Source organism: Prionailurus viverrinus, chromosome D2 (assembly GCF_022837055.1).
Source record: "Prionailurus viverrinus isolate Anna chromosome D2, UM_Priviv_1.0, whole genome shotgun sequence".
NCBI lineage: Eukaryota > Metazoa > Chordata > Mammalia > Carnivora > Felidae > Prionailurus > Prionailurus viverrinus.
In genome coordinates this window covers 77,328,295-77,340,641 of record NC_062571.1, presented here as the reverse complement: position 1 = coordinate 77,340,641, position 12,347 = coordinate 77,328,295, and the positions used below count along the sequence as shown (strand labels likewise).

The 12,347-nt window shown below is 45.6% G+C and overlaps 1 protein-coding gene across 4 annotated transcripts in view; it reads right to left on the bottom strand.

Moving 5' to 3' along the window:
• The window catches only part of PLPP4 (phospholipid phosphatase 4), a 128,255-nt gene that overhangs the window by 69,921 nt on the left and 45,987 nt on the right, over window positions 1-12,347 (bottom strand). For 2 of the 4 annotated variants that reach the window (XR_007145387.1, XM_047825644.1), the window contains exons 2-3: window positions 11,419-11,527; window positions 2,117-2,207 (exon numbers count right to left, since the gene is read on the bottom strand). Coding sequence is in view for 2 of the 4 variants with exons in the window: in XM_047825644.1 (XP_047681600.1) it covers window positions 2,117-2,207; window positions 11,419-11,527 (200 nt within the window). In the remaining 2 variants the exon portion in view is untranslated. The remainder of the gene's footprint in view (window positions 1-2,116; window positions 2,208-11,418; window positions 11,528-12,347) is intronic. The other 2 variants (XR_007145388.1, XM_047825645.1) reach the window with 1 other exon arrangement.

The following is a 12,347-nucleotide window of genomic DNA, read 5'->3' as shown; positions in this document are numbered from 1 at the left end:
AAGGCTTCCTAAAAGAAGTTATTTATAAAAAAAAAAAAAACCACCTGTGTACAACAGGAGGCTCTTTATCATTTTTACAGGGCAAGCTCTCATTTATTTAGGCAAACAGAACATCCAATAACTCCACCTTGTGTGTTAACATATAGGAGGCAGGATATGGTGTGCAATTTCTAAATGTCACTCTAAGGGAGATTTAGCAGAAAATGAAAAGGTCTAGAGAAGTAACTTACTGCCATAACAACACACAACTCCAAAAGCTGGCAGTAAATTATAACCATAACCATGAGAGACAGGTCTTACCCACAGTCATATTACCTTGGGACTCGGTTCCAGGGGAGCAACTAGAATAAAAAGTAAGGCAAAGGATTGCCAGGTCAACTGAGACGACTCCCAGTAGGACGTTTCAGGGACCATGGGAATATTTATCCAAACACTGCCCTGGCTGCTCCACCCCCATGTGGAGGGCACTATGCCCTCCTTGGAAAAACTGACCTTTCTGCCACATCAGCTGAGGGGACTGAGATCATGTGACTGCCAAATCCCCAAACCACAGATAAGCAGCCGGGTAAACACTTGACCTGAGATAGGGCACCTATAGGCTGGCCAGGGACTCATGACTTTTGTGTCCGGGTATGAAAAATGGGCTGAGCCAGAGGGTCTGCCCAGGAAGTCTGGTCCATTAGATGCAGAGGTACTTGGAGGTGGGCATTGGAGGTGACAGTCCTATGGGTGTGGGGCGGGAGCGCCTACCGCGGCAAGCTCGAACCCCATAGAAATCAAAAGTATGGGGCAGCAGAAATGATGGGCCCACTGGAGGATTAGGCAGGACACCTGAGAAGTAGAGGGAAGGCACATTACAGAGAGAAGCATGTCTCTATCCCCGTCCCGATGGCCCAGCTCCCTATTCTAGTTCCCATACTGCTCCTCTGTCCCTTTTCCCCCTATTCGTGGCTATCTGTGAGATTGCTGATATAACCCTGTAACTAAACCCCTAATTTATGTGAGCTAATTGGAGAGAGATTCTGTTCTGTTCAATTAGAGCCTAACCCAAGCCTGGTTATGTAAGAAATGTTCCCTGTCCTGTGTCAGAGCACAAAGCCCCTTAACTGTTCCGCCTAGCCAAGATTTTGCCCTTAAGCTCATTCTTGTACCAAAAAAAGAGAAGACCATGTTTTGCTACCTGTTCATTTCCTCAAAGCCTAATAATTTACAAACATACCCTCAGAGGGGCAATATCTCATTTTTCCAGATATATCATCTAACTGAATAATAAAGTCCATACAACACATCAAAAACACAGTTTATGTAAGAGTTTGGATAGCTTTTATGAGGTGTCAAAAAATAAACATAATTCAGTTTTCCTAAGGATCAGAAAGCTGAAAACCTGGCTATTGGGTATTATTTGGGTTACTCAGCAAGCCAATTACCTTTGCTTTCTCTTAATATTGTCATTTACTCAGTCCTTTAACTAATATGCAGATCATAAAAATGGGTTTAATCTTAAAAATGTCAAACTTGCGTCACATGCAGATACAGCTTAGCTTGGGGAGAATTTGTTACAACGGTCTTATAATCGCTGGCAAAGACTACAACACTCTCTATACAATAAAAATTGCTTAATTTTAGAAATGTCCCCAAAAAGATGAGTTATAGAGTTTATTTCCAAATTCTGTTATATTTTACATCTGCTTTTGCCCATTTGTGCCTCCAGCCAATGGTGACAGGTCAAGAAATCTGTGCCTGATTTCTGAATTGCCTGTAATTTATTAGTCACAAATGTGGGATTTGGCAGTCAATAGTGACAGTTTCAGATCATCTTTGCCTTACCACTAAGAGCTACCCTGCTCTTGTGCCTGAGTAGCACAGATCTGGGATGTACAGACGGACATTCACATTCAGCACAACGGACAGCAGCCAGGCTGCCACTGAAGGTAAGGTGCTTTTTACCATCTGCGAATTGGCTCTTCTTAGGGCTAAAAGTTTACCTTCTCTTGTTTCTCCCAAGTTTAATTTGACCAAGAGAAAAATCAGCTGGGTCCAACAGAGATTTTTTTAAATCTACTGATCTAATTAAGTTCAGCCCCATCCCCTAGAGCAAGAACTGTGAATACTCTACCTAAGAAGGCTTCCTTAATTTCAGTCTTGTCTGTTCGCCGGATAATTTTCACCACACAAATAACAGCCAGGGGTGTGAGGAAAGAAATTGCCTGGAAAAAATAACAAATAATCCCTTATGAGGACAGCAGTTTGCTATCAGAGGGCTGATTGATAATTAGTTCAAGTTAGTTTCATTTAGACTCACTAGTTGAATGATGTTACTGAACTCCTGACCTCAAAGAAGGAGGATTTATATCTATACTTAGAGACTCTGACGACTTAAAAAAAAATTGGAGGTCTGATTGTGGGTTATAATTGATTTGCAATTGCTGGGAGCCACCTTTAAAGTGGTGGCTTTTTAGTTGTTGTGTTTTTTTTTAATTTTTTTTAAATGTTTATTTCTGAGAGAGAGAGGGAGGGAGACACAGAGTGTGAGCAGGGGAGGGGCAGAGAGGGAGACACAGAATCTGAAGCAGACTCCAGGCTCTGAGCTGTCAGCACGGAGCCCAATGTGGGGCTCGAACCCACGAGCTGAGAGATCGTGACCTGAGCCGAAGTTGGACACCCAACTGACTGAGACACCTAGGCGCCCCAGAGTGGTGGCTTTTTAAACAGGAAAGAATAGCCTATAATGATGACTCATCTTTGCCAGAGGACCCCCTCACATCCTCCACTGCAGAAAGAACCCTTGGCCTCCCATCCCCATCTCTCTGGCAACACACTGGACTTGCTTAGAGTCAATCGATTCAGTTTCTTTGATGTTCTTTTACTGAATTTCATTTCCTCCACAAAGCAGAGTTTAATACTTTTGCTTACCGTCTCCCTTCCTTTCTTCCATCTCCTCCCCTCCCTTGGCCCAAAGCACATAGAAAAGTACAATAAGTGTTTAATGAATCAAGCTGGTGGGATTCAGATGCAAGCAACATTGATTACAGAGCGCTCTATGAGGCAGGAACTATGTTTGGGTAGCATCAGGCACCGGTGTCTCTTAAATCCTCATGATGACTCTGTGACTATACTTTGCCAGGCTTGGGGACTAAATGATGTGCCCAAGGACATACAGCTGGTGAGTAGCAAGGCCAGGCTTTGGAGACCAGGTTTTCTGCCTGCCATATCTAGCCTTTATTCAGCATTCTACAATTAGTAAGTTGTTTTCAACATTCCAACAACCAGGAGAACAGTATTGAAGTTACTTCCTTACTGATTATAACATCTCAGGAAAACAATATCAGAAGGGACTAATTATCTCACAAATTCACAACTGACCTAATACACAGTGTAGGAAGGGTGGGGTTTGGTGACTATTGACCGATAGTGCTCACACCTTTGGAAATCTCCACCTGTAATGCAATGCCACTTTTTGGAAAGGGACTTTCTAATGGGGATAGGCTAGGCTAGAAGACACTTTTCTTTTATAAAAACAATTCACCCAAATGAACACAGTCTTTCAAAACGACCGGAGATGCTCTACACACTTGCTGCAACTAGATTGCAAGAGCTCAGCACATCCTGGGGTCTCCTCTCTGGGAGCCGTCTTCAGAGGCAGCTCATGAGACATGAGAAAACCCCTCCCCTTGCTGGCTGGTTTCTTTCCCGTTACAATGGCAGTAACCAGCTGGATGAGCCTCCTTATCAGCTGTGGTCCTGAAGGACTTAGCTGTTTAAACACCACATCAGCAAGTCCTATCACCATGGAAGGTATTCAGAAGAATGTGGCACCAGTCTAAGGGCAGCTGTATAAGAGGAGATTCAGAACTAAAGCAGAGAAGCAGAAGATTTCCCCAAGGGCGACTGGAAAAGGCAATGCTCACTTGTGCATTAATACCTCCAGCGACATCTATGAAAGTTCCCAGGGGTGCCTGGGTGGCTCTCACACTTGAATAACAGTCGAGTTCATTACAAAGCTGAGTCCCTCAAGTAGCCTTACAAGACCCGTCTGGGAATCTACATTTTGTACCAGGTGTCTCAAATGATACTGATGCTGGTGAGTCAGAGGTTTGACTCGCGCATTTAGTGTTTCAAGAGTGATGATGGAAGCCCCTGCTTACTTAAGTCCAAAGTTACAGTCAAGGTCCAAGAAGTCCTTAGCTCCCTGTTTCCTCTCACGTCAGACACGCAGACGAGGCCACACACTCCCCAATAGGGAAAAGCAGCTCACTCAACAGTGAATGGCGCACAGTGACCCCACTGATACTCAAACCTTAAATACCAGAATAGCGCAGGACTGGAGACAACATTACAAGGCAATCCCGGATGGAATACTCTAAGGTAAGACTGACATAAAACCCCAGAAAAGATACGAGTTGGCAAGACCTTGCCTACCTCAGAGGCTGCCTACAGGAGATCCTGAGCTGGAGTGTACCAACCAAGAGGAGACAGGGACACCACAGGGGAGACCGATAGCTCCAGGCCCATGAACAGGAGCCGGAGAAGGCATCAGGACCACCCAGTGGCTCCAGGCTCGCAGCCTGATGGCAAGGGGATCTCCCTGAGCACCGCTTCCTGTCTCAGCTCCCCCCCAACTCTGATGGCCCAACCAGAGCCATCACTTAATTTCACCCCTTCTACAACTTTCCTATGTAGATGCACATTGGTCTGTTTTCTAGAACCACCAAGAAACTACTTCCTAGGCCTATGCTAGTCACCCAGGAGGGCGAGGGCTCCCCAGCTCATGAGCTTCACATGAGGGAATGCATCACAGGAAGAACCACAGCACCCATCATCCAGGCGGCCACAGAAATGTCTGTGCCTGAGGGTGTAGCCATCTTTCTCTCCTCCCCTCATCCTAATGACACTTGGGCTCCGATCCCACTTCTTCCTGGAAACATATCTGCCATATCCTTGGACAGCACAGTCTTCAAGTCAGCATAGCCAGAGACATATTTACATGTGTCATCTCTCCCCCTTTTTACCAAGATTTTCCAATTAAAAGGTAGATTTAAGAGATTGAGCCCCAGAAGCCAACCCATTAGGAAAACAACTTCCTTCTGGGCAGAAGCACCCCCGAACTGAGTAAGAGGAGTGGACACAAGAATGGGTACCCCCCTTTCACCCAACAAACCAGACTGAAATGAAATCCAGGGCACACCCCTTCCACCGCTCCTGCAAAAGCCTTTAAAGGCGGCTGCTCCGCTGCCTGAGCCCTTGGAGACAAAGACACACAGACAGGAAGTGGGGGTGATCACTTCTACTTCCAAAGAGATGTGGACATGTAGGACAAAGAGGCAGGCAAAATTTCCCCTGCTATTGTTTTCCCATAGGTTAACTTTTCCAAGCTTTGAATGTTTTTTAAATCCTGGGAATGAGCCCAGTGGAAAGACAGTGAACGCTGAGTGCTTATTAAGAGGGACCGGAGAGAGACCAGAACGATGAATTCCAGCCAACCACTACTGCAGGACGCGGAAAACAGACTGAACCCTTCTCCATGCTTGAGTTTCCCTCACTAGTTACGAGAACAGAGGGCTGCCCCGCGTACGGACGTAAGTGTGATAAACAGCACTAACGTGCTCTGAAAACTTAATTAGGACCATGGTATGTTCTGGGCATTTCATGCAAATTAACATATTAACACACGTTTACTTTATGGATAGGAAACTAAGGCACAGAGAGGTTAAGCAACCTGCTGAAAGGCACACAGCTACTGAGTGGTGAAGTGGAGATTTATACCCAGACTGTTTTTATATCAAGCTCTGGGATTTTAGCCATGGTGTTATAGCAGTTCTCACCTTAGAAGTAAGAAGCATTAATAAAACATGGTAAATGCCTTTTCTCTGGAGTTGGAGGGGGAAGTAAGGGGGCTCACATCCAGGAACATGGGCAAGTCACAGAAATGTTAGGGACAGCTGTCATGGATTCAGCCCCTACTATGTGTGATGGGCTTCCCTCACATTTGTCTAATCTTCTAACTACTCTCCTGGGGGAAACATCCTCCTCACACAGCTAACAAAACCGAGAAAGAAATGAATTCTCAAAGGCACGCACCCGGTGGGCCTAGAAACCCCAACCTGCACTTCCGTGCTGCCTGGGCTGGAGTCTTGAATCGCAGCGATCACCTTGGTCCAAATGCCTCATCTTACAGGTGAGGAAACTGAGGCTGAGATCATTCTTGCATTAAAGAATGGCTTTGTAAGCTACTAATTAACCGTAGCGCACAGAACCCAAATATCAAGATAATATATCCCAGTCATCAGGCAGGGTCCAGTTTGTGGCTGGTTTTGCCTGGTGCTATTATACAGGCTGAGAAACACAATGTGCAGAACAGACTCCGATTAAGGAGAGCTGGGTTCAAGCTCCAGTTCTGCCGCTTACCAGCTCTGTGGCCATGATCAAGTCACTCAACCTCTTCACCTTTGGATCTCAGTTTTCTCATCTCTAAGATGGGTGCAACAATCCCATCCATAATAAATATTGCTATTGGGATTTAAATTCACCAGCAGTTATTGAATGCTTCCTCTGTACCACACACTAAACAAAGCACTGGAAGTCTATCACCCCACTTGATGCTCTCAACACTGTAGGAGGGGGAGAAGAGTGTTATCAAAGGCCCTTTATACAAGTAAGGAAACTGAGGCACTGAGAGGGTAGGTGATTCTTCCAAGTCACATAGCTAGGAAGGGGATCTGAGGCAATCCAGTCTGGAATGTACAGAGAAGCCCGACCCAGAGAATCCAGCAGTTAGCATCCAGCATCCACTGGATGCTACGATGTCATTATTTCCCCAGGGAAAAGTGTTAACAAATGACCCAAACCAGTAAAGGAGTACCAGGATCCTGTGACCACACTACTGGGAACAAAGCGGTTTGAAGCTCCCGCCCCCTATGCCCTGAGTCTGAGCAGTGCCGGGAGGAAGTGAGGAATAGGGAAGAGCCTAATGCATCCAGGCAACCTGCCATTGCCTACACGACCAGCGACCAGAGTCTCCACCGGGGACCGGCCTTGTACGTCCACCAATGAAACCAACACAGGAAGTACTGTCAGTTCCTGGCCACTGCTGCTCCAGAAGTTGGGTCACCTGCGGCACTGATACAAGACACGGTACTTCCAGGATGCTTCTCTAAAAAAGGACAAAGCAGGGCCAGTGTGTCTGACGTGGGAGGGGCACAAGTATACCGAGAACTTTTAACAACGAAAGGGCTCAAACTCTGATGTCAGGATGTTAACCAGAGAAGAGCTTGTCACCGGAGTTCATTCATATCAGACAAACAACAGGCCCGGAGTGCCTTAATTTCTGGCACTTGACAGATGTGCTGAAAAGTGCTTATAGAGACAAGCCAGGACATGCAGTGCAGACACCTGGAAAGGGCCTTGCTGTGGGTAAGAAATTACAGCCCATCACAGAGAAAAGAGCTGTCTACGACTTTTGCAAAGAGTCTAAAAATTAAACTGTCTATCATGAGCCAGCTTTGTCTCTTTTCCTTCCCTCCTCCCCCCAAAATTAACTTTCTGTCCTCCCTAGAAGCATTCTATACTAGAATAGGAAACACTGTTATCGAATCAACACGGTATCAGTAATATTTTACAGAAGTAAATCTTCTGGACTCATTGTGGCCAGGGCAGAAAGAACAAGGGCAAAGGACAGGTGTTGGGTAGGGTTTGTTTGTTTGTTTGTTTGTTTGTTTGTTTGTTTAAGCCAAGTAAAGCAACTGGGGGACACCAATCATCCCATCAACTCACTACCTGAGCTTACCTATCAAGAGCTTTCCTGGGTCCATCCAAGTCATGTTCATGTCTGTGTCCCTGGGCCCTGTTCACTGGGCCCACATGGCCCCTGCTTTCTTGTGTCTGTGCCTTGACACACCAGCTCTTCTGCATGCGATCGGCTTCTCAACACCTTTCCACATCACCTGAGCCCCAAAGGAGACATCACAGTTGAATGGGTCCATGAGGGTCTAGCCTCTGGCAGCTGGCATTCAAATCGGGGTCTAGCAACTGGTGGTTGTATAACCTTGGACAAGTTGCTGAATCTTATTGCAGTTGCCATTTTCTCCATTGAAATGATGGGATTCCAAAAGTGATGACCTCAACAGACTGTGACAGGGATTATCTCAGATGCCACTGTAAAGTGGTGAGCACAACTCCTGTATTCCAGAGATGTTACTTGTTGTTGTTACTGCCATGATGATGATGATGATGACGATGATGATGGTGGTGGTGATGGTGATGATGGCGATGAGGAAGCTCCCTGCAAGTTTACCCAAGCCTCTAGCCCTTTCTAGATTCTATTTTTCTTTAGAGTACCATCTCCACCAGAAGCCCGTAGGACCCCTAGATACAGGATATACCCCCCAGATATGATTTGACTTTCCCATCACCTGAAGCTCCTATGGCTTTTCTTACCCACAGCAGGCTGGAAATGTTCCTTGAATCTACAAAGACACAACTACTAAGACAGAAACAAAGAGTATACTAAAAAGCAAAAAACAACACAAACTAAGTCTTCCTACAGCAAAAAGCAGGTTTTCAAAGATGCTATGATAAACCCCACACACTCAGGAGGGAACCATGACGTCTTTTGAATAAGGAAGCAGCTTTCAGCTTTCCATAAAGACACCTAAAAGTTTGGGAACTTCCCAGAAATGTTAATTCAAGACTCAGTATATGTGAAAAGAATTCTCAGCCTGTCTCTCTGGTCAACAGGAACCCAGAGTCATCAAGGGATACAAACTCTCAGAATCAAACAATCCAACCACACCCAACTTCCATGTAGAAGTTCCATCGTCACCTTAGCTGAAAGTGCCAAAGACAGAGAAAATGAGAGGGGCTTCCTGGTGATGTTATCACCATTGACTCTGTACTTAACTCAATCCCCTACCATTTTAATACTGTTTTTGTGACCTCTGACCAAGTGGCTCCTCTAAAATATACATGCGTGTGCGCACACGCACACACACACACACACACACCGCTCCAGAGGCACTAATTTCCCAATCAAAAGACATGTGGTTTATTACAAGCTGTCTTTAAATAACACTTTGGTTAGGAAGTTAAAAAGTTTGCCTTTAGATTAAAACACTCCAACCAAGGGGCACATGGGTGGCTCACTTGGGTAAGTGTCTGACCGACTCTTGATTTCAGTTCAGGTCATGACCTCACAATTCATGAGATCGAGCCCCAACAGTCTCCATGCTGGGCATGAAGCCTGCTTGAGATATATTCTCTCTCTCTCTCTCTCTCTCTCTCTCTCTCTCTCTCTCTCTCCTGCCCCTCCTCCACTCACACACATGCACATGCACTCTCTCTCAAAAACAAAACAAAACAAAAAACCCATTCCAACCATAAGTAAAACAGACCCCAAGATTTTTTTTATGTATTAAACAATAAAACTTGAGCCTTCTAAAGAAACCAACTTTGTTTTAAAAAACATTGAAAATATATATTTTATTACAGTCTTCCATAAACACCTGAAGGTTTTAATGGATCAAAGCAAACAGATGATATTTTATATTAAACTCTTAATAAAATCAGGAGAAACAAAATATGATTTATGTGGTGACAAAATATTTTTCCTCTTTGTGTTACGTGTATTATAAATGTATCTGCTGCTTTCCTCGTGTTATTATGGAGCCTGCATTAAATCTTGTGACCAAATGAATGAAATACATCAACTACCACTAACAAAACAAAAGGTTGAACTTATCTCCTTAGGAGATTCGAGGGTAGGAATCGGGATCTGAGGCTGAATACACTTCTATTCTCTGAGACTCACAGCACTGAATAACTCCTTTACTGCCTCCTATCCACCTCTGCCAACATGCAAATGTACCCCCTCCTATGTGTGTCTGCAGCCAGGGTATTTGTGGCATTTGTATCTAGACTTCAAAACAATCCATTGTTCACAAATCTAGGACACAGCCACAAATTTCTCACAATATCCCATACGAGCATTCATCTCCAAATTGTGTCTTACAGCACGTAAAATGTGAAATCTTTGAAGAGTGGGGATAAGTGATAAGAGCTTCTCCCTTTCAAAACCATGGCATAAACTAGCCAGACACACACTAGTTCCTTTATTTCTAGGGTTTATGGAAGATTTGAGTTAGAGCAGAAATGGAAAAAGTCTAATTGTAATACTCAAGTGTTAGGTAAAGCCTGAACTCTTCAATTCCCCCCTGAAACTTACAAAAATCCAGTTTAGTTTCCGGTGGAAAAGCAATTATTAAAAGGCAAATAAAATAAGATTTCAAAGCTCTTGTAATGTGCTGGGCATTTCGGGATGTTTGCAGACAAAGATCTTTCTAATCACAAATTAACAAGATTTCTTTCATAAAATCAGAGGGATTTCTTCTAAGATGCAAAAATATTCTTCATGTGCTCTATGAAATCTTTAGAACAACCACGTAAGTTTCCAGAGGCACAAGACACAATGGCTGGTCAACAGGAATAGCCTTCAAGCTAGAAGACTAACTCAACCAAAAATTGCATTACTATTCCATAACAAGGAGGAGCTTAAATATTTCCTCTGCTACAGAAAGGCCTGATGGCAATTCCCCAGGAGGCCATTAGCATCAGCAAGGAGTCTTGGACACTCAGCTCCCAACCTACATGGCAGCCTCAGGGATGAGCCTGGGTTCAGAGCTGGCTGCTTGGATCTCAATCCTGGCTCTACCACTCACTTGCTGTGTGGATTTGGGCAAGTTCCCTCCTTTCTCTAGAATGTGATTCTGCATCTGCAAATGTGAACAAGACTGACATCTTTCTCACTGTAATGTTGGGTGGGATTAAATGAGATAATCCTTTCTTAAGCTCTCAGCACAGTGCCCGGCACATAGGAAGTGAAATGTAAAAGGCGTCAATAGCCACGGGGCAGGGTGAAGAGGTAAAAATAATCCTGCTATATCCACCAGCTATTTGGATGCTGGCCCATTTATTCTAGAAGTAGAAAGACACAAAACACTATCTTGGGATTGAGTCATACAAGGTATCGCATCAGTAGTCAACTGACCTGCTAGAACCAGAAGAGTGGTTGACAGAGCTATCTATATAGGGCCTGAGTTTGGCAAAACAGAGGTTTATTCCAGAAGGAGATGGAGCAGGAAAATCCATTTCTGGTCTTATTTTACTGTAAGTATTTGGAAACAACTCGGCACAGCTCACGTAAGCCAGTCCCTCCTCTTTCCACGGTGTCAGGCAATTACTGGTTCCATAGGGCCAAGCAGCACCCGTCATGATCTGGAATGGAGTTTTAATGCCATGGGCTGCTCACCTCCTCTTTCTCTGAGACTGCTCACTGTCTTCAGCAGGGGTTGGCAAAGCAGAAATGGAAACCCATTTGGTTCCTACTTGGGAGACGGGTCAAATCAGCCATGAAATCGCGGTACTTACGAACATGAGGCGGGTAGGTATGTTGTCTGATTGCACCAAAGGATTTTTGTAGAGCCAGATCTCTTCTGGCTGGATGACTCTCTGGAATGGGTCCAAAAACTCTGTGAAACTGAAACAAAACAAAGAAAGATGTGTGAGCGCTCTCGTCTGTTGCCTGTATTTCCCGAGAAGGCCACTCCTTCACACCCTCGATGGAGAATCCAGCCTCTGGGGAAGGAGAAGGGGATGACAGGGTAAAATGGATCGAAAGAATTACCGAGACATGGTAGACACTGTACAACTTTCTGCCGCCGAGAACCAATTCTGGGCATAAAAGAATGGTTGTAAAGACCCTAGGAAGTTGGGGCTCCAAAGTGAACTGAAAGCCGAAGGGCAGAATGGGGGCTCGGAGTGGGGCGAGGCCAGGCCGGCAGCTGGCTCTGGGGAGGAAGTAGGCTGGAGAAGGAACAAAGGTTGAAGAGCCACCGGGGCAGCACCAGGGGGAAAACGTCAGGTTCTTCCCTCCCCTCCCTTACCCCGGACAGCGTGCTGACACCTCGCCACCAGTAGGGGGCAGAGTGAGCAAGAAAAGCTTCTGAGAGAAGACAGAAGGTTGGGCAGGAGGAAAGCAGAGAGAAAGGCAGGCAGGGAGGGAAAGCGGGGGCAGTGAGGTGCATCCTGGGACTGCTGCCAGGAAACCAGACCACTTCCCCTCCTCACCTTGTCAGCCTCCCAAGCCCTCCCACACCCTGGGAGCCCACAACACCCAGGCGGACGGAACCCAGTCACCACCGAGAGAAAGACGGGGAGCAAGGGGGCTGAGTCCGCGGGGATATGGTTTGCTTTGTCAGCTCGCAGCCATCAGGCCACCTCCGGACCCTCCGGACCTCGTTCAGTACCTGGTGAACTCAGTTCAGGATGGGGGTCCGACAGAGCCAGGCTAAGGCTGA